Raw genomic sequence first — 21222 nt, 5'->3', positions numbered from 1 at the left:
TCTTTAGAACGCTCTGTGGTTATCTGATTTTTCTTTTTTTTTTTTTTTTTTTTAAAACGCAAAGGATTAAATGGAGGGGAGATTCAGATAGGTGTCAGTTCTTTTTTCCCCCCTCCACGTTTTAAAACACGCTGGGATTTTGGAGCTAGTTGCTCACAGAAAATGGGAAATATGGTTAAAAAAAATGTTTAGTCTTATTTAGTGCGTAAATGGAAATTTAAATAAGATAAGAAAATCCAATTAAATAATTTAAATGTGTAAAGAAATCAGCTGGTGACCTGAAGCAAATCTACGCACAGTTCCCACGGTCATAAAAAATTCTGTTCAGTTTTTTTTAGACATTATTACTTTCTGTAGTTAAAGTTGACAGTTAATTACACATTTTTGGATAAAAATGCAGTTGCTTCAGAATACAAATATTAATTTAGGTATTAAAAAAACTGAAAGAAAAACTAAATTAATTTTATATGTAGCATGTAGCAACACTCCTCAGAGCAGAAGTTGTTACTGAACAAAGAAGATGACAAAAAATTTTTTTTTGTCTGTGATGTTCAAAAATGAAGTCAGAAATAAGACAAAAGTTGACAAAGCCTTTTAGAATAGAAAGTATTTTCCAGATGGTCATGTCAGATTTTCATTGAGAGAAAGATGCTAGTCTGGTTTATCCATTTGTGTCTGAAGACATTTTTGATTTATTAATATTGGTAGCCTCAAAGGTATTAGCACACAGAGAGCTGCATACAATTAGATATGCTAAACATGCTAACAGCTAATCTAAGGTCCTAATTGCCCCTGTTCCTGATATGAATTGGAAAAGATGCACCGATTTGAAAATCTGGGAAACACAATTTAATTTTCGGTAAATAAAAAATTATATTGACCGATTAATAATCGATGATACATTCTTAAAGAAACGGAGAACTTGGTTACCAGGGCGACAGTGTGTACAGGGCAGACAGCGGTTCATCCCATTTGGATGCTCGGTGTACGTCTGTCCGTGTTCACAGGACACGCATGTTCCTTCCTCCAGATCACCTTCACATGGCTTCTGCACAAACGTTCCTGCAAATAAAATAAGAAAACAATCAGACCACAACTCATCACACCACAAATATAACTTACTAACGTAACTAAATGTCTTGTCCTGTGAATAACAACTCCATCATACAGATGCATTTCCTGTTGAAACAGGCCACACCACGGCACCATATTCCAGAGTGCTAGACAACCCTAAGGTAAAGCGATGCTAAACACAGAGGGAACAGAAGTTTCTATGTTATACATGTCTCCTTTTTTTTATGTTCAGGAAATGTTCGTGTCATAAGAGCTATAAGAGGGAGCGATTGAGCGAACTACAAAGTGATTTGTCCTACTTCGCTCTGCTGGATTATCGTACTTATCATCTCTGATCAGCTCAAGCATGCCATGAATAAAACCACTTGATTCTCATGTGTTTTCAGGATTTATCTGATGTACAAATGGGAGGGAAAAAAGAAGAAAAAAAAAGACGGGGCACCGGGGGGAAGACGCAACACAGAGCACAGACCTCTTCATTTAGAAATGTTTTTCTTTTTTTTACTTGGAGACAGCTCGACTGTCACAGTTACTTAAAGATAACTTACTGAAAAACAAATCTCTCCTCCATAAATGAATATGAGCTAATTAACAAGAACTAATTAACAAGTGGGAAAACAAGCAGGAATGAAGCGTTGTAGTTGCTGTCAACAAACGATGGAGGCCCACAGAAATAAATCAGCTGTCCTCTGGGATTTAGTTTTTAGCAATCAAATGCATGTAATTGCATAAATTACAGACTGATTGATGAAGGTTGCCATTGGAAGAGCCAGAGGAACAAAAAAACAAACATTAAAAATGACCTCAATAATAGACAAAAAACATTGTTTTTTTTTTTCCCCCAGAATTGAGAATCGCAAATGAAATAACTCAATAAGCCACCAGTAGAATACAGTAATTGCTTTCTGGCTAAATATATTCCGGGCCCAGGACAAGTTAAATGGTTTATCACATTATGTACGTAATTAATTGAAAAGGTTGGTGCTTTTAATGACTTGGACCTTCAAAACAACTCTGACTTCAAGCCCTGGAGTTTCCATTTATTTTGTAGCTCTACTTGAGCTCAGACGGAGCGACGGGCTTTCTGCTCCTGGCCGTCATGCCTTATTTCCAGACGGAGCGGTGAGGACAACATTTCCAAACTTTTCAGAGTTTGGAGGAGGAGGAATATAACGTAATTTATAGCCTTTAAAGTTCAGAATACAGGAAGCGGACACTAAACTATATTTATTTATAGCATCTGGTTGTAAATGGTCTGTAAAACAAAGGGAGGGGGCTGGGGGGAAACAGTTATCTGAAAAATATGCAAGAATCCCTAAACTTTTGAAACAACGTTTCCTTCTAGTCTGACTGCAGTGGTTCTGGTTCCTGAATATCTGAGGATGGCTGAAAAAGAATAACATCAAGGGGAAAAATTTACATATTTTATAATTTTGCATTTTTCCTCAGGTGTATATATACGTACAGTACAGACCAAAAGTTTGGACACACCTTTTAATTCTATGAGTTTCCTTTATTTTCATGACTATTGACATTGTAGATTCACACTGAAGGCATCAAAACTATGAATAACACATGTGGAAATATGCACTAAACAAAAAAGTGTAAAACAACTGAAAATAGCCCTTATATTCTAGTTTCTTCAAAGTAGCAACCTTTTGCTGTGATTACTGCTTTGCACACACTCTGCATTTTCTTGATGAGCTTCAAGAGGTCGTCACCTGAAATGGTTTTCACTTCATAGCTGTGCCCTGTCAGGTTAATAAGTGGGATTTCTTGCCTTATAAATAGTCATGAAAATAAAGAAAACCCATTGAATTAGAAGGTGTGTCCAAACTTTTGGTCTGTACTGTATATATATATCTTCCCATAAGTATCATAGTTCTGTTTTTCAGTTGTTGTAGCTCTATTTATGTCATTATTTGATTGTGTTGTATTTAATTTTCTTATTTACTTCTAATTCTTTTTAAGTTTTGTATCATTTTTTTAACTTAATTTTGATGTATCTTATTAGCTTTAGAAGAATATAAAATACATTAATGTTGATTTTCTTAGACTTATATTTTTAATAATCTTCCCCCATTTGTTTGATTGCTATTGGCGATGTTGAGGGATCTCTTTTTAATCCTAGAGATGCAACAATCAGGATTTTTCTGGCAACACAATTTTCCAGAGTTCTGACTCACTGATTCCAAGTTCAACCAAATGCAATTTTATGGTTTAGGATGACACCACAAAAAAGAAAAAAAAATGTACATAAGTAAGGTTTTGGATTTAAGAAACACTGGGAGATACAATTATCCCCATTAGCAGTATATATATATATATATATATATATCCCTGATTTTATTAGATTTTTTTCCAACTGCAAAAAGGGGCATCAGAATAAATACTGCTGGTTAATCCATTAATAGTCAGAAAATGGTGGGAGCTTTTTATATGTGACACTACTAATAAATAAGAAAAAATGAAAAACAGAATTCAGATATTTGAACAACCAATTCCTTATTAGTCTCAATCCAGTGAAAATTTAACAATTCTCTAGTTGATTAATTAGCAAAACATTGCGTGAAATTGAACAAATATGCTAAATTTAAATGGTTAACAGACAGTTTCCCTACATGCGTGAATGTTAAAATAGGTTCTGAAAGAATAATAAAAAATAAAATTACTGCCATGTAAGTTGCAAGATCATTTTGCAATACACATTTTGCATTCTGTGTTGGAAAAAAGGACAAAATATTGATGCTAATGTTGACTTCATTAAGTTTGTAAGAGGTCAACAAAATAATGACGCTACTTTTTAAGGAAGCCAGTCAGACCTAGGTAATAAGGTTTATTAAAAGGCTCTTCCTTTTGAGTTTAAAAACGACAAAACAGAAATGACGACCTGCTAATGGAAAATTATGTTAAGAACAGAACAAATTTTGTTTCCTATGCAGCAGCAAAGATGAGTTTAAAATCTTTCCAAAAGTCTGAATGAATTTGTAATTTTAGACTTCTAACACTTTATGGCAGGGGTGTCCAAAGTCGGTCCTCGAGGGCCGGCATCCTGCACGTTTTAGTTCTCTCCCTGGTAGTACCACCAACCTTTTCAGCATGTTAGTGTTCTTCTTAGGCCTTCTAACGAGCCATCATTTCATCCTGGTGCGTTAAACCAGGGAGAAAACTAAAAAATGCAGGGTGCCGGCCCTCGAGGACCGACTTTGGACACCCCTGCTTTATGGTGTTGCTTGGTAAATTAAGATACAGATTAGATTAGAGAACATCGAGCATTGTTCTTTGTTGTGTTTTTTTTTTTTTTCCCATTTTTTTCTCCGAAGAGATTTTGCGGCGCTAGTGGCTCGTATTTTTTGTACAGTAGGCAGACAGGAAGGAGGGTGAGGAGAGGGGGGAAGACATGCGGTAAAGGTCGTCGGGACCGGGAGTCGAACCCGCGACGTCTGCGTCGAGGACTAAGGCCTCCAAACGTGGGGCGTGCTAACCCCCTGCGCCACCACAGCACGCCCCCTTTGTTGTGTTTTTTTAATGGGGCAGTAAGTAGTTCCTTTTAGAGCACAGGTGTCAAACTCCAGTCCTCGAGGGCCGCAGTCCTGCAACTTTTAGATGTGCCTCTGCTGCACCACACCTGAACAGAATAATTAGGTCATTAAGACTCTGGAGGTCTACACAAGGAGGAGGTCATTAAGTCATTTCATTCCAGTGTTTTGTACCTGTGGTCCATCTAAAAACTCCAGTCCCTCGAGGACCCCTGTTTTAGAGTATTTAGAGTTTTTCTCCTTCTTACCCTCCTTGCAGTTCACGCAGCAGAGTCCTTGGTGGGGGTACTGCTCATTCTCCACACATGTCCTGAGTCGTCTCAGAGTGAGGTTTCTGTACTCCTCTCCAGACCACTGAGGGGCCGGGAGTTCCGCCGCGTGGCAAACAATCAGTCCTGCCACGACCACCTGCATCATCAAGGTCACGGAGACAACAAAGACATTGGGTGGAAGGGGGGAAGAGAGAGAAGAGAAAGGCACGAGCTTTGATTTACTTTCTTGTGATTCCACACGATGCAGACTCACCCACTTAAACTCATCAGACGAAGGGGCAGCAAAAGACGAGAGCGTATCTTCATAGGAAACCTTGTGTGAGCAATCTATGACTTAATGCGAACCATCTGATCTGAACATCTGCTGTGGGAAAGCAATTAAGGAAGCCAAGCAGCTGGTCACAACTAGGAGCAACATAATCTCGTGAGCACAGGATGAGGAAACATACACCAACTAAATTACATGCGGCGCAGCATGCGGGCCAAATTTAATTACTCCACCATCTCGAGGTTCAAAAGGACAGAAGCTACTTCTTCTATTGTCGAGAGTTTGATAAGGTACCTTGGCTACCAGCGGCCCGGTGCTCATATCCAACGTGAATCCCAGAGATCCATTCATGTGTTGGATAATAACAGGCCTGTATAGGTGGGGTACAGAGAAGAATATAGCCAAACACTTTAGTGTGGCCCCCAGGCGCTGGTGTTTATTCACACGCTTTTCACCATGTCAACGTGAGAAGGCCCCTTTCACTGGCAAACAACACACTTTAGTGCTCCTACTTCAAATGACCCACATTCTTTAACCTGGGCTCTTTGAATGCTACGACATGTGAAACCACGGCGAAGAGCCGAAAACGCAACAGGACACCTCCCTGGGTGAAAGAGAGTCCTAGATCTAGAGGTTTTGTCTCTCCTGTGCGGTGGCAAGCCCCCCTCCCTTCGTTCAGCCTCCACTAGACCACTAGAGATTAAGAGGAAGAGATAGAAAGAAGGACAGAGAAACTGTAGACAACACGCTGAAGATGGGACGCTCGACAGGGAATAGGTGCCCTAAAAAGAGAGTGTGGGAGAATGAGAGGAATAAAGAGAAAAGGGATGGAGAGAAGACTTATGACGCTGGATTTGACTCTCTGGAGGGCCGCCATGCCTTGTTGTTCAGAAGAACCTTTCCCTTTTTCTCTCTGCCTCTGCCTTTTCCCTTCACGTCAGACTTTCCAAAGACGCTCAGAGGCAGACGACCGGCAGAGCAGTCACAATCACACCATTTAGATCTATCCAAACATTCTGGGGAAGGGGGGTGGAAGGCAGGAGGGAAGGAGAGGAAAAGGGAGGGAGATAAATGAGAGACGGGACTAACAGCTTGCACGACACAGGGTGAGTCTTTGCCTGAATACGCTGTGCGCGTTTGTGCGGCGCGTTTGTGTGGCGCGTGCGTGCGACTGGAGGCTTGGATGGGGAAGCTGTGGAGAGGCATGGAATTGAGAAAAGCAGAAAGCCGTGTGAAAAGGAAAGAGTAAAATCAGCGTATAAGCACATGTGCAAGGCAAAGTGGTGGAAAGAAAAAAAAAAGATGTGAAAATAAAGATGACTGGGAAAATGTGAGCTGCACTGAAGGTAATCCCGTTCCATAACACAGATGCAAAACGTGACATTCCACCAAATCCACATGCTTTAAGCCAATCCAGAGGTAAACGCCAGGTGTCCGATTGACGGTACACAGATTCCCTGCTCTCCAAACCGATCTCTAAACTAACAAGACTAAGCTCTATTTGAACACCTAAAGACCATTACATGAACATATAAACCTATCACTGCTACCAGTGCCGGTTTATAATACGGCTGGTGTAAAAGATGCACACAAAAAATTGGTTGGTGACCAAAACTAAAAGATTTTCAGCTTTCCAGTCATTGTCTACACAAAATCTAAGAGCTAATATGTCACACCAACTACTTCAGGGAGTTGGTGTGACAACTCCACACCAACATGGCCACACGGCCTCGAGGGCCGGTATCCTGCAGTTTGAGCTGTGTTGGACGAGAGTCAAACCTAAAAGTTGCTAGAGAGGACTGGGATTGCCCACCCCTTCTCTACTCTCACGTGTGTTACTGACAAAGTGAATCACAGTTAGTTAGGTTCTGTATCAGAACGTAGTGCAAATTGAAAGTGGAATCTCTATAACTTAAGAGATGTCTACTGATGTCTAAGTTTCACAGAACTGATTTTTTATCATTTCTAACTGTTGCTTGAAGATCAAGAACATGCTTAAGTTGTATATGTTGGCAGTTCTTTGAGGTAAATGTTCTCATTTTCAAGGGAATGCCTATGGAGAAAGCTGTTTAAGTAACGATAGCTTTGCTAACACTGCAGAGAAATCAGAGCCAAATAAATTTGGTAATGCTGGGTCAAAGCTTTACCAAAAACATGAAGTCTGCCGCAAATTTCTGACTGGTGGATAGCTAGGCCATGCTGCTGCACACACACAAATGTTGGTGCAATTCAATATGCTATGCTATGGTAAAGCATATTCAGTGGAACATTTCCACTTACCAATCAGATTAGGTAGGCTACCTTCACCAGTCAGCGTACTGCCTCTGCTGACTGGTGGGGCAAGCGGGGTTAAACCCAATGGCAAAAATGTGTCATACTAGTGAGACATCAAATGTTATAGTCGATGGACTGTGTTGTGTGACACCAGTACCTCTACTTTCCAAATCCAAGTCATGTGTGACTTCATATGTGCATGCACTATGTATGTTTTGACTGTACTGTACCATTGCTCTAGGGACCTACATCCAAAAGGGGCGTAGGAACGTTGCTGTACGAGTTGGTTGTATGGGTCGCCCTTTCGCTGGAAACAGACAAAATAGTGATACGAACTTAACCGACCCGTGCCAGACCGCTTAGTGGAACCAAAGCAGCTGGCTTCCCAGCAAGGGTGCTACCCCGATGATCATGGGAGAGGGATGGAGAAGATCTTACCCACACCAGGTTTACACTGCATGTAAAGAAGGTCTCAAGCTGCATTCCTCGAGGGAACACTTTTAGATGTGTTCGTTGTCAATTGCACTTGAATTGAACTGTGAAACTGCCTTACTAGCATGCAGTCAAGTTCTGCTAATAAGCTAATATTAGAGCCATGTGTGCGGAAGCAGAGAGACTTCTAAAAGTTGCAGGACTCCAGTCCTTGAGGAATGCAGTTTGGCTATCACTGGTTAATGATGCTAATGTTTACCACCAACCTACAGGAATAAGTTACAGTCGTAGTTTTTTAAAGATTTATAGAGCATGTATTATGTTTATGAAGCTGCAAAAAACATTTTTAATGTTATTTGGGCCTCAAGTCAATCTTAGAAAAGCAAATCCTCAGTTTTCTCAAAATACAGTTAATATATTGTGTTTATTTTTTCTGGGTCATAGATTGTGTATCTTAGATTTATAGAAAGAGGAGCTTGCCCAGGGTGATGAATGAATGAACTGCCACAGTCTGCTACCGTTTGTTGTGTTCCAGTAATCATTTGTCCTTTTAAGGGAAGGTGGAATGCTTGGTTGGACAAATCCAAGTCATGTGTGACTTCATATGTGCATGCACTATGTATGTTTTTAGTTTCACAACACTGTATGCTTTCCATTTGATTGTTGTGTAAAATCTTGTCTCTTCCATCTTATTTTTGTGGTTGGCTAAATTTCGTTCAACGTGGCATGCTTTTTATATATTTATTTTCTTTTTGCATTCGTTCTGTGTTCTCTTGGTATTATGTTTGGAAATGTTGTCCTTGTTAATGTGCTGTAGAAAGGGCCAGGACCTTGGGGAAACATTTTCTGTTTTTATTTTCTTATTGTGATCCGCGATATGATGCTGGATCCCCCCTCCTCCCCCGTTTTATTGTCATTGGCACTACAAAACTATGTTAATGCAACTTATCTACAATCTGATTAATTAGTCGGTTAACAGTTCAAACTCTAAGGAGTAAAACGGATTAGAAAAAGTAAAAATGGATTCCTTTCATGGGATAGCCAAGTTGCACAAAAACTTCTCAATGTGCCAGTGAAACAAACAAATAAATTCTCTTTCTAAGCTGAAGAGAATCCGAGTCATTTCTGAAACCAAGTGCTTTTCAATCTAGCTGCTAAATACTACTGAAGTACATCAAAAGCACAAGAGCACTGCGCTGTGTACATAAACACTACGGCCATCCAGAATGTGGTTTACTCTTACATCCTTCACCAAGAGAGGAGGAAGACCAGAGTGACCGTAACCTCAGTGTGGAAAGCCCTTCAAACCCACAATCCCTGGAAGGACTCCAGCATCGACTGCAGAGGCTCAGTCCACTTCACAGCCTCCTCTATCCTCTGTACAATGACTGAGCTCGGCTGCAGATTATGTCTTACAACAGTGTCCAATTGTCATTGTCCAACTCAGTGATAAGTTTGTACAGTGCTTTTGTGGCTGTGAGTTAAACTAATAAAAGTTATAATAAAATAATGAGGGACTTTCTGTGCGTCCGACAACAGTAGCGCTCCTCCGCTTCCTCTAAACACCCTGGGTTCTTCCAAATTGCCTTGGAACAATCCCAACATATGCCATGCACACTGAGGACGCATTTGTGCCTAAATGACAGGACATCCTTTCAGATGACCCAGGTTATCAATGGGCCATTTACAGGCCTGTGACAACTTAGCAATCCCTGAGGGAATAACGTCGGGGCGGAAAGGAAAGGAAAGGAAAATGCAGAGAAATGACAATACGGATACATGGAGGAAACTAAGCTGCATTATTCATTTCAGATCAGACGGATGATTTCAGTCCAAACCAACAACTAAGCAATGACACGCTGCACCTCATTATATTCCGATGTCCGGAGGGGGGACCTGACTCTCCACATCATGCTGCTCCAATTAGCAAATCATTTTCTGTTATCAATGAAGGCACCAAAGCAACAGTTGTGTAACTTTAAATCCATAAACTCACACTTTTCCAAGACTTTGATTGCCTTTCTCATCTTACTTGCAAAGTAAGAGAAATGACAACCACACACACCCCAAAATAAAATCAATTAGTCCAATCAAAGTTTGGGGAGCAACCTCAACAGTGCAATGATTTGCCAATTAAACACCAGTGAAAGCAATTCATCAGATTATAGATCATCAGCCTCCGCAGGCTCCGAGAAAACAACTGAATGAGCCAATTCTCAGCTATGCATGCCTCCTATATTTCCATGGTGCTTTGGGGAAAACAGCTTTTTTACCCTGAAGATGTTTAAACACTCCAGCACATGACGGGGTTGAGGAAGGAGCACGAAGCTTCACCGCAGAATGAATGTTGTAAAAAAAAAAAAATTTAAAAAAGAAGTACATTAGTCACTGAAAAATGAAAGGTTTATTCCAGTTCAAATGTCAGATGTGCACGCCTCCCCCCAGTGACCTTAGCAGAACTCAATATTTTATCACAGCGGCCTCCGACAACCACAAGGAAAGAGAGAGAGAATTACAGCTGCCGCATCGCCGAGCCTGACTCACCGTCAGGTACAAACCAAATCCACAACAATAAACAGAAGTTAGTAAACTGTGTCACGTGTTGGTTTTAACACGATTTCTATTAGGCCTTTTCCTTAGACCTCATATTAGTTCTGAAAGTGTGACACAAATCAAAATCAGTTTCAGGATAAATCAGTACAGTTTTTACTCTTGGTTTCAGGCCGGCGGTGGTTCCATTACTAAAAGGTGTATTGAGATAACCTCATTTTTGTGTTTTCACAATTACTGTAACTGCTTCCCGGTTCACAGGCTGTGTTTTTACAAAGGTTCTGCAGAAAATAGTGGTTTCCAATTATTGTGCAATTTAATTGTAATTGAATTGTTTGAGAATTGTACGTACTTGTGACAATGAAGACATTTACATACCCTAAAAACCAAAAGCATTGGTCGAATTGTTTTCTCTTTTTTCCCCCACAGTTCCACAAGAGCAGAACAAAAAATAATCAATATTCTTCTTAAACGTGCTTTAACGCAGTTAATTGTTTCTCATTTAGCACTACTATTGAACTGCCTTATGTACCTAGTCTCCAGAAGTTACCCAATCAATAATCTAAATTTTTTTTTGTAGTTTTCAAGTTGGATTTTCTGTTTTTGTGGCTGTGATTATAATTACAAGCATTATTGTAAATTCTATTGCCAAAAAAGACCACTTTTATTGTTATCACAATAAGTAACCAATTTTATTTATTTTTTCTCATCACAAAAAGTCAGGGACAGCTACTCAGAGCATTCATATATTAAACCTAGCAAAAATGATACCAATTTTTGGTCTTCATTTTTGAGCAACTAAATTCAACACAACAGAAATTTAATTTCATATAGTTGTGACTTTTCTGGTCAACTCTGCTCTTTTGATGAGTTGAGAAATTCTCAGTATGATTTCATTTCCTTGTGACAAAAAAGTTAATCACCAAAGAAGAACATGGGTCAAGAGTTTGAAGTATTCATCCTGACTTATTTGAATAAGTCAGGATGAATACTTCCTGTTGTACTGTTCAGCATCACATAAACTTATCATAATTATTTTGCTCTTGCATGTTCATCAGGTGGTTCTTTGTCATAAAGGAACATGTGGAAATCAACACAGTATTCTTCACAAAGGGTATTATTGTTCTTAAGTTGGAACACAAAACTCATCGGGGTTCCTGCAAATTCTAACCAGCAAGTTTCTATGCTTTTCCTAAATCTCAGTTCTTTGTACTTGCACGCATCTTTTAATATAATAACATAAGCTCACAGTGAATTTGCCACAAGTGTTTCTACAGTTTTCGGGCGTTGCATCTGACCCTGTGAAAACAAAGGACAGCAAGGAAGGAAGGAAGGATGGTGGGCAGATGGATGTATGGCTAGCTACTTAGCTGGTTGGTTGATAAATGAACAAAAATTTCAGGCAATATGATGAGCAAAATATGCAAATCAGGAGAAATAAAATCTAGAAATGCAGTATCTTTCCAGACTAATCCGAACTTGGAAGAACAAAAAAAAAAAAATCTAAAACAGATTCCAGACTGGATAGGAATTTTCTGTAATTAGGGTTTTGCTTACAACAGTGTTGAACAGCTCCTGCTGACACTGTTCAATATTGCACAGTTCAAATCCCTCAAGGCTAACCCTGACAGGACAGTGAACGCTCCCCCGACTTTACAGATAAATCCCGTCTCTCTCTGGAGACGGGAGGAGGTGACCGTGCATGGCTTTCCTTCAGTGATAAATGACGCTGACATTTTGTGTGAGATGACAAAGACAAGTACAACCCGGCTGCTGTCAAGAGAGCTAACTCTGACTCTTGATTCATCAGGGAATACATCTAAAGTTCAGCCAAGCTGGGGTGCATTCATCTTTATAAAGCTGAATGATGGAGAACAAGGGGAACGACTCCCATGTCAAGTTTTCAGCAGTGGAGAAAACAAGACAGCGCTAACAGTTAGAAAACCGCACAGACGCACACGCTGCGCCGCGTGCACGTGCCTTAACGCGCATGGTTGTAGCGTCTGAGTAGGAGCGTGTGAAATGCGGCAGCCCCCTCCTCTCAGGGAGAACAGGAAGCTCGAGACAATACAGAGGCTTCATGGAGGGTTCAGCTCCAAACTGTTCCCTCAGAGCGGGCCCAGCACCCGATCAGACCAGCAGCATATCCGCCAGGCTGGATATTTATAACTCGGGGAAGCTGCAGCCCCGCTCCACGACTAAAATTCTTCAGTTTCCTCTGGAGGTATGCCCCTCTGATTAGACGAGCGTGACGGTGCGCCACACATGCAGACCGGGGCGTCAGTCACCACCGCAGGAGAGTAAAAAAGAAGCAAACACACAAACAAACCGATGACGGCTATGGTAATGAATTTCCTCTGTTACCTTGTTGACCACAACATTGGTGAAATGACTGGTGTGAAAGTAGTTGACAGCAGAAGGTGAATGCTGGAAGTATGAAAAGTTCAAGAATTGTCAACAGGTGTTGTGTGACACATTTCCAGACTGTTTAGAGATGTGAAGGTGGTCTCTGTGGTTTCAAAAAGCAAACTGCTTGTACATGTAAACACCGTCACCGTGAGTCATGCAGAGTGTGATTTAAGACTAAGCCAGGACTCCGAATTTGAACATTAAATTGAATTTGTGAGCAATGGGGCTATTGAGTTAGCCCCTTTTCAAATTCCTATTAGGCCGACTCCGACTTCAGCTCCGACTCACGAGATTAATCCAGGAGAGACCGAGGGACGAAGAGGAGAGGAAGAGATGACTAACCCGGGAAAGAATGAGCAAGGATCCAACGACTGCACTCCAGAGACAATCGAATTTGTTCCATTAAAGCTCACCTTTGTGTGTGGCGCAAGGAGGGGAGAGGAAAGTGCAGGCAGTTTGTAAAAGTCTCTATAAACACATCACAGCAAAAATGCAGAGTATGTGTCTGGTAGAGGTCTTCAGAGGCCATCAATAACAGGAATCCCTGCCAGATTTACATCTCTGTAAACAGACGTCCATTCTGTGGACAAAGATTGAGCCTGTTCTGGGACTGGAGACTTTTATGAGAGCAAGTCTGTTCATCCAGGAGAGCAGGAAGAGAAAGAATTTGGCACTGATGCAAACCTTTCACCACCGTGGCTTAATGTTAAGTCATATTTCCTAGTGCCTGTACGTCAGTGCATTGCAGAGCTGGTACTATGTGTAGTAAGTCACTGACAAGGCAGTTCATCCCTGAGTCTGATGAAAATAGATTCCTCTATATTATGCATCACTTTATAACCATCTTTATGTTTTGTCCAGAGAACGTTTTTGGAAAGTTTGATCAGATTTTCAGCTTCCTGTTTTCTCAATATGAAAATTCTTTTGAATTTCATTTCAAAAGAACATGAAATTCAGAAAAACAAGGCGTTAGATGACCTGTGAAAGATGGCTGATAGCGCTCAGGGCAATCGCAAGAGAGCGCAAAATAGATAAATGTTTATCAATTCATATCATCTCCCTACACTGAAATAGTTTGGACCAGTCAGGTACCATGCTACTCTTACACTAGAGGAACTGAACCAACAACCTGTGTATACAAAAAAAAGTTCTCTGAATCGGTACCAGTATCAACGTTGTATTAAGTTTGTGAAATTATGTCTTTTTATTAATTTTTTTCAAAATTCACTTTTTCCCCTCCTGAATTCCATTTTAACCACATTTATTAACCCAAAAAGTATGTAATTATGGGGTAAATGAAAAAAAAAGAACATGTCAATAGCTAGAGGTCAGCGTTTCCTGTTATTCTGTATCACAAATGAAACCGACTGCTGTGGTTGAACAGAACATTGGTTTTTACAAGGTGTTAAAAAGAGTTTCCGGGGCGTGCCGTGGTGGCGCAGTGGATAGCGTGACCCGTATTTGGAGGCCTTGAGTCCTCGACGCGGCTGTCGCAGGTTCGACTCCCGGACCCGACGATATTTGCCGCATGTCTTCCCCCTTCTTTCCTTCCCCCTTTCCTGTCAGCCTACTATCATATAAGGGACACTAGAGCCCACAAAAGACCCCCTGGAGGGGTAAAAAAAAAAAAAAGTTTCCCCCCTCACATGTTTTTTGGAGAACTCAGACATAATGTGCAAAACTAAGAATCTCCTTTTTTAACAACAAAAAAAAACTTATAAAAAAGAAAAAATAAGTTTGCACACATTTTCATAATGGTCAGGACATTTGTTATTTTTTTTCCTTCCATCTATATTGACCATCAGTGTTTTGATGGTGCTTTTATGTTCCTGCAACTGTAGCAGCACCCTCCAGCATTGTTTGCATTGTTTTACCAAAAAAAGAGTAGGGTTTGTTTCACACTAATTTACTTAAGTGTCTAAGAGTTAGCAGCCAGCTAGCTTCTCGTTTAGGTTTGTGAGTAGTCGCCGAATCCTTGCGCCTCCAGTCAAGTGTGTGCTGATAAAACGGACAGAAAAGTTTTGTCCCGTTTCAGAAAACTCGCAAGCCCAGGACCTTGCGCTAAGCTTCGAGACATTTATTTATTTCTTGGGGAAGATGTCCGTCTTTCAGAAGGTTTTTCCACCGTCTGTGTGGAGAGGAGAGCTGACTCAGCTAAGCTCCGTCTAACCAGGTAACCTCGGATACGGGACCTGCAGTGGCTAAAACACTGCAGTTTCATAAACTCCGCAATCTGCGTTTTCCGCAACGGGTAAATCATATGGTCCTATAGAACCATTAACATTTTCTGCCATATATCTAAAAGCACCTCCATTGATGTTAAGGCGTTTTCATTGGCTGTATGGAGAACTGCAAACATTTATTGCTGCACAATGCTATTCAGCTGAAAGAAAAGCAGGTAACTGCTGTTTCCTCAAAACACCAATATTGTTCTTTGGAGATATTTCCAGTGGAAAAAAAAAACACACACACACACATTTATTGTGTTAAATTGAAGGACTGGTACATATTATTCTCATCAATGCGCTCCATTAGAACCACAGTTTTTAAGTCACACAATATTATAGCAGGAGAATCTCACAGCAGCTGATGCCTAAAACCCACTGGGAGTATCAAGTCAGCGAATATGGAGTCATACTGAAATACCAAAGGTTTCATATCCTGAAAATGCTTTATCAATGTCTGATCACAAAAATGTGACCTAATATAATTCCTGGTAGTTTCACTAAAAACAATTATCTGCAATTCATTGATAATCTATTTTTTTAAAAAGTAGATGCTTTTAAGTCATTCAATAACCTTTTTTTGTTGCCTTCTATGTAAACTCTTAGGACAAATATAATCTAACAGCCTGAGGAATTATGCATATAATCAACATTCATATATAATCCATATTTGTTTGGCATACGGAGAGCAGACACCAAAGATCAATATCACATTATAACCATAATATTTGATTGACTTAAATGTGGTAGATCCATGCAGATTAGTGTGTAACTGTGAAGTGCATGGAAAACAATATTCTAATATACAAATATTTTACAAACAAAGATAAAAAAAAAAAAAAGTAGCACTGATTTGTATTCAAATCGAATGACTCATGCCATGGCCTGACATGAGTCAAAAGGTTAGGCAACCACAATTTTCTGCAAAACAACTAGTTGCACTGGATTTGTCCAGTTTATTTAGGCAAATTAGCATGGGAGGGTGACACAAGAATGTGAATATCATATTATTATTTTGAAAACCATTGTCCATCCATTTTCAAGTTATGCATTTACTCTGTGTCAGTTTCCCATCGGAAACTTACTGACCCCAGAGATTCTCCCAAACAACTGAGTGCTATGACTAATTTACACCTTCAGTGTCACTAACATTTGTTTTGGTGACTTCCTTTAAAAAGGAAGTCCAGTGACACATTTTCCCTTTCCACATGTAAATAATGTCGAGAAAATAAAGCTAATGGATGTATAATCATATACCACACCTACATTCTCATGTACAGAACCCCCCTATGCCCCCCCCCAAAACACACACACACACAAAATTACCTCCCTCAGAAGCCATTGTTATCTCTACAACAGAGCTTCAAAGAACGTGCCGACCTGGAGAATCTAAAGTTTGCACCAAGGACCCCAGTAACCCCATGACACCCGGTGTCCCCGAAGAGGACAGGGAAAGCTCAAAGTCCAAACACTTAACAACAAAGCCGGTTGTTGCATGTAAGAGCAGACTGCGTCTAATCCAGAATGGGTTACTTATTGGTACGACGACGTATCAGGACGAAGCCTGATGAGGTCAGACTGTTTGGCAGTAAACTATTCCCACTTATCTCCAGAACTCAGGTGGGTTTAGGGTATGACTTGCCTCCGTCGGTATGTGTTATGTCGTTCATCCTCTGAACAGGTGGCACTCCCTTACTGAGTCAGCGCACCTTTGATATCACCAGGAGTGATTCACCTCAACAACAGCAACAACAACAGGTTTCTTCAGAATCACCAACACCTCTAACACGGCTGCTACAACACAAAGGGCGCTGGAGCACCTGGCAGTCTGGGAGTGGGCGGGTTGCCCCTGCATTGCATCACCCGGTTCCCGAGTAACTCCTCTTAGCCGCGAGCGTGATTCCAGCTATTCTCATGGACACATGCTGCTGTGGAGCTGCATTGTGAGCAGTAGAGCGGCCCGTTTTCTTTCTTTTTTTTTTTTTTTTGGCCTGCGGCTCTACAGCTTGGCCTCTGTGTGTCCCAGATGTCTGTCTGCGTCGTCCCCAGTGACTGAGGGGACCATTTCCTGTGTGAACCAACACCCAAACGCAGAAAGCAATCGCAGATAACAATCTCGTATACATTTGCATGGGCATGACAATTCTAAGAAGTAAATTGATGCCACTAATATCAGCCTATCTGTGTACTCAGGACGGGAAGTTTACTGGACGGCCAAGCACGTACACTGGTAATTTGGAATGGGGGTGGGACTGGGGAGGTGGGCAGTGGGGGGATAAGAGAGTGGCGGAGGAGGCGGGTGGGGTTGGGTGGAAGTTTCCTCACAGTCCCTTAGCAACAAGGTCTGTTGCTGGCAAGGCCTCCAGAATGTGCTTTGGTTTACAGCAGAGATAAACACTGACTTTGCCACCCTGAGAAGTAAATCTGATTTCAGTAATGGAACACTGCATGACTTTAAACACGAATCGGACAACAGAGGAAGCGAACAAGAGAGTTACAGTCTCATCGGCGGATGGGATATCTTTAAAGCGCATTTAAATGGAAGGACTCTGCGATTAAAAAGCGGTTTTAATGAAAACGATTGTTGCCCTTATCAAGCACGCCGCAAGGTCGGCCAAGGCGTAGCTGCCCCATCTGTCTTTGAGACTCCAATCTTTCTTTCATAAGAGACAAACATTTGTTTCTTAAGCAGAGGTGTCTTTTTTGCACCGAATTAACATCAAATTCACATTATGCCCATTAAGACCTCATGGTGAACTTGCAGAGCCTCACAAAAAAAAAAAAAAAAAAAGTCAGGCTTTGGTGGAAAAACCAACAGCGTAGAAATGAAAGGCTGGCTCTGTGTAAGGTCTGAAAGGGATAAACTTTCCTGGAAAAACTGCTGAGAGGCTTTCTGTCTTTTAATTGACAAACTGGCAGGGTTAATTTTGGGCTTTTTGTGTGACGGTGGGTTGAGACAGGGGGAGAGACTAACTGATCACAACCCCAGTCATACTTACTCATAAAAAAACATGCTTCTCGCCCTCTGCACACAACCCGAGTTAAAGCTTGAATGAGTCCAGCCACAGTCAGCCATTTATTAAGAGAAGTTATTAGTGGACCCTTAGGTCAGAGCATTTAGGGGACCCAGGTCAGCGGGGGACCTCACAATACAGACCTCTAAATATCAAGCCGGGTTTATTTTTAGCATGCTTCAACAACGAGGCAGTTCAAAGTGCTTTACACCATAAAAACAATGAAGTCACCTATTACACCTATTATAAAACAAGGAATACGCATTACATCTTGCGAAATGCCATCTTCAAAATCGTCAAGCAAATACACATTCCAGTTATTATGAATCAAAGGCAACTCTGAACAGGTTGATTTAAAGGAAGTCAGTCTTTCAGCAGTTTTGCAGGTTTCTGGAAGTTTGTTCCAGATCTGTGGTGCATAGAAGCTGAGTGCTGCTTCTCCATGTTTGGTTCTGGTTCTGGAGATGCAGAGCAGACCAGAATCAGAAGACCTGAGAGGTCTGGATGGTCAATACAACAACAGCACATCCTTAATATATTGTGGTGCTAAGTCATTCAGTGATTTATAAACTAGCAACAGTATTTTAAAGTCTGTTTTATGAGCTACGGGGAGCCAGAGGAAGGACTTTAAAACTGGGGTGATGTGCTCTATCTTCCTGGTTTTAGTGAGAAGGTGATGATTTAGTTCTCACTAAAGCAAAATATAATTAAGAGTGAGGCTAACTTAATACAGCTTTAAAAATAGACTTAAAACTGTCTTAAATTCAAAACCTGAACTAGAACTGACAAATATATTGGTTGCCATAATACAAAAGGAAAGCATCGCATCTTCAGAGTTAGAGCATTGGATACATTCACATAAAGTCACGTTTCATGTCCAATGCAAATGAATCTCAGAAATTAAAAGCCACTTTTTGATGATCCTTATTAATTGATTATTCTTAACCCATCCTGCCACACTCTACTGAGTCTGCATTGTACACCAGACACTGCAGCTTTTTATTTAACAAATATATTTAATTGCTGAATAATCAATCATTTATTAAACTAAATGCCTGCAAGTACAAACTTTTTAAAAACAGAAGCGCTTGCTGGTGGTTTAAAGGGATGGTTACACATTCTCAAAGTTTGGTCAAAAGTAGTTTATACCTTCATTTGTAGACGGTAATATTTTGCATTATTATTTAGTATAAATTGAGATTAGGATGTCGCTGGAGTAATATATAATAATAACTTTTATATTGGACACTTATTTACAGAAAGTTACATGATTCATTTTTGGGAAATGGGTGTAGAAAGTGAGGTTGCAACCAACGATCTTACACTATGTTACACATACTTAGTGTAAAGTATTTTGACTCAAAAATAACTGCTTGATATAATGTAAAACAGTGTAAAAACTTTATAAAGCTTATATTTATGTAAAGCTGTATATATTTATTTATTTATTTTATGCCTAAAATTTTATATCGGACATTTAGTCTGTCTGGATTTTGTTTTTTATGTTCCAATCTCAGCATGTGTTTACACAGGAAGATCATTGGTGGCGCACCGCCTCCACTCCTTGGGAAAAATAATCATTAGCCTCTTTACAAATAATGGCCCAGTGCAAACAACTCAACGGTAAATGTTCATAAAAGAGCATCCACATAAATCGCTATGGAATTTTTTAAAAGACTAGTTTTTTTTAAGACAAGACAGTTTTGCTGTCACAACACACTAATTATCGACTTAAAGAATTATCAACAGGTAGGATGTTTAATTAAAAATAAAAAAAAGTATTCTAAACTTAACACTTACACTCAAGTCAAATAGAGCTTTTTGGACCCCATACAGTGTAGGACCGGCTCTGCTCAGGGCCATCATATGGGGCATGTCTGTACAATCTGACCACATGATCTCCAACACAGATGGTAGGTTGCAATGTTGGACTGAGGGAGGGTGAATGATGCAGCACATGTACTGACCAGAGGAATGGAGCCAGAAGCAAGAGGCAGGGAGAGGAAAATGATTAAATATCTACAGAAATAAACACGTTAATCCACAGCAAAAACAAACACAGTGTTGCTTCCTGTGTACGAGCTCTTGTGGGACAATGAAGGGGCTTGTTTTATCTCCTCACAAGTTCACAGGCCTGGATGTGATTTGAGCTTCCGAAAGAGTTTTTTTTTTTTTTTTAACACCACTGTGATTTTTTTATTTTTATTTTTTATACCTTAGCTAGATTTGGTACAACTCACTTTTCAGAGACTTTAGTTACTAAAACATTATACGGACTCTAGGTTTTAAAACAAATGTTAAATTTGAGTCAGTGTGGTAAAAGGGGGGGAGGAAACACCCATGAAGACACGTGAAAGTTTTAAATTCAGCTAAAACACATTACAGAAGGTTACGGTCGAGTCTACTTACAAAAAGTTTTCCGACCACCGGACCGAAGTTCATCTTGGGAACTTCGAGATGAGCGTCAATCCCAAAGCAGTTCGCGTTCCGGAGCACCAGTCTGAAAACGTCTTAAAAAAAAAAAAAAAACAACCCCACACACACTTAAAGTGAAAAAACAAACACGGACACGCGAGTCCAACTTAAAACCTATCCGTCATCCGGTTTCTTTCATAGGTTCACTGAGTTAGAGACTGAACTTTCCTGCGTTTTTTTTTTTCCTGAGCAGGCAGACACACGGTCTGAGAGCGAATGTGATTTTTTTCCTTCTGTGCCTCGAGAACAGCTGTTGACGTCACTCGCCAAACAGCCAATCAGAATGCCGTCTCCTCCCCGGGATGATAATTAAGCAGGTAATTGTTCAGGTTCTTAATGCTAAACACGCTCCACTGGTAGGTAAGCCCTTTGCTGTCTCAAATATGCAAATTGGACTTATTGAACGACTTCTAAATCTTCACCAGCAACCTTGAAGAACAGTTTTTGTTTTGTTTTGTTTGGCTTTTTTAACCTTCAAACCCCAGACCAAACAATGGGGTTATGCAAGTCAATTGACGCTCCTTGACACTCTCCTCTGCAAACAACAGGAGTAAAAGCAAACCTTCCGGTTTTTTGTAAAAGGCAGCTATAACATAACAGTGCCTTGCAAAAGTATTTGTATCCGTGGAACGTCTTTACATTGGTTCATGTTACTACTACAAACTAACCACATTATATTTAACTGAGATT

At 40.4% G+C, this 21222-nt stretch overlaps 1 protein-coding gene across 1 annotated transcript in view; it reads right to left on the bottom strand.

Annotated features, from left to right (window-relative positions):
* LOC102221406 (tumor necrosis factor receptor superfamily member 10B-like) overlaps positions 1–20739 on the bottom strand; it is a 32792-nt gene extending 12053 nt beyond the window's left edge. The window contains exons 1-3 of the mRNA XM_014472342.2: positions 20467–20739; positions 4862–5021; positions 931–1062 (exon numbers count right to left, since the gene is read on the bottom strand). Of these exons, the coding sequence (XP_014327828.2) occupies positions 931–1062; positions 4862–5021; positions 20467–20499 (325 nt within the window). The 5' untranslated portion in view covers positions 20500–20739. The remainder of the gene's footprint in view (positions 1–930; positions 1063–4861; positions 5022–20466) is intronic.
* Between the last annotated feature and the right edge of the window lie 483 nt (positions 20740–21222).

This window comes from Xiphophorus maculatus, chromosome 8, assembly GCF_002775205.1.
Source record: "Xiphophorus maculatus strain JP 163 A chromosome 8, X_maculatus-5.0-male, whole genome shotgun sequence".
NCBI lineage: Eukaryota > Metazoa > Chordata > Actinopteri > Cyprinodontiformes > Poeciliidae > Xiphophorus > Xiphophorus maculatus.
This window is presented reverse-complemented; position numbering and strand designations above follow the sequence as displayed.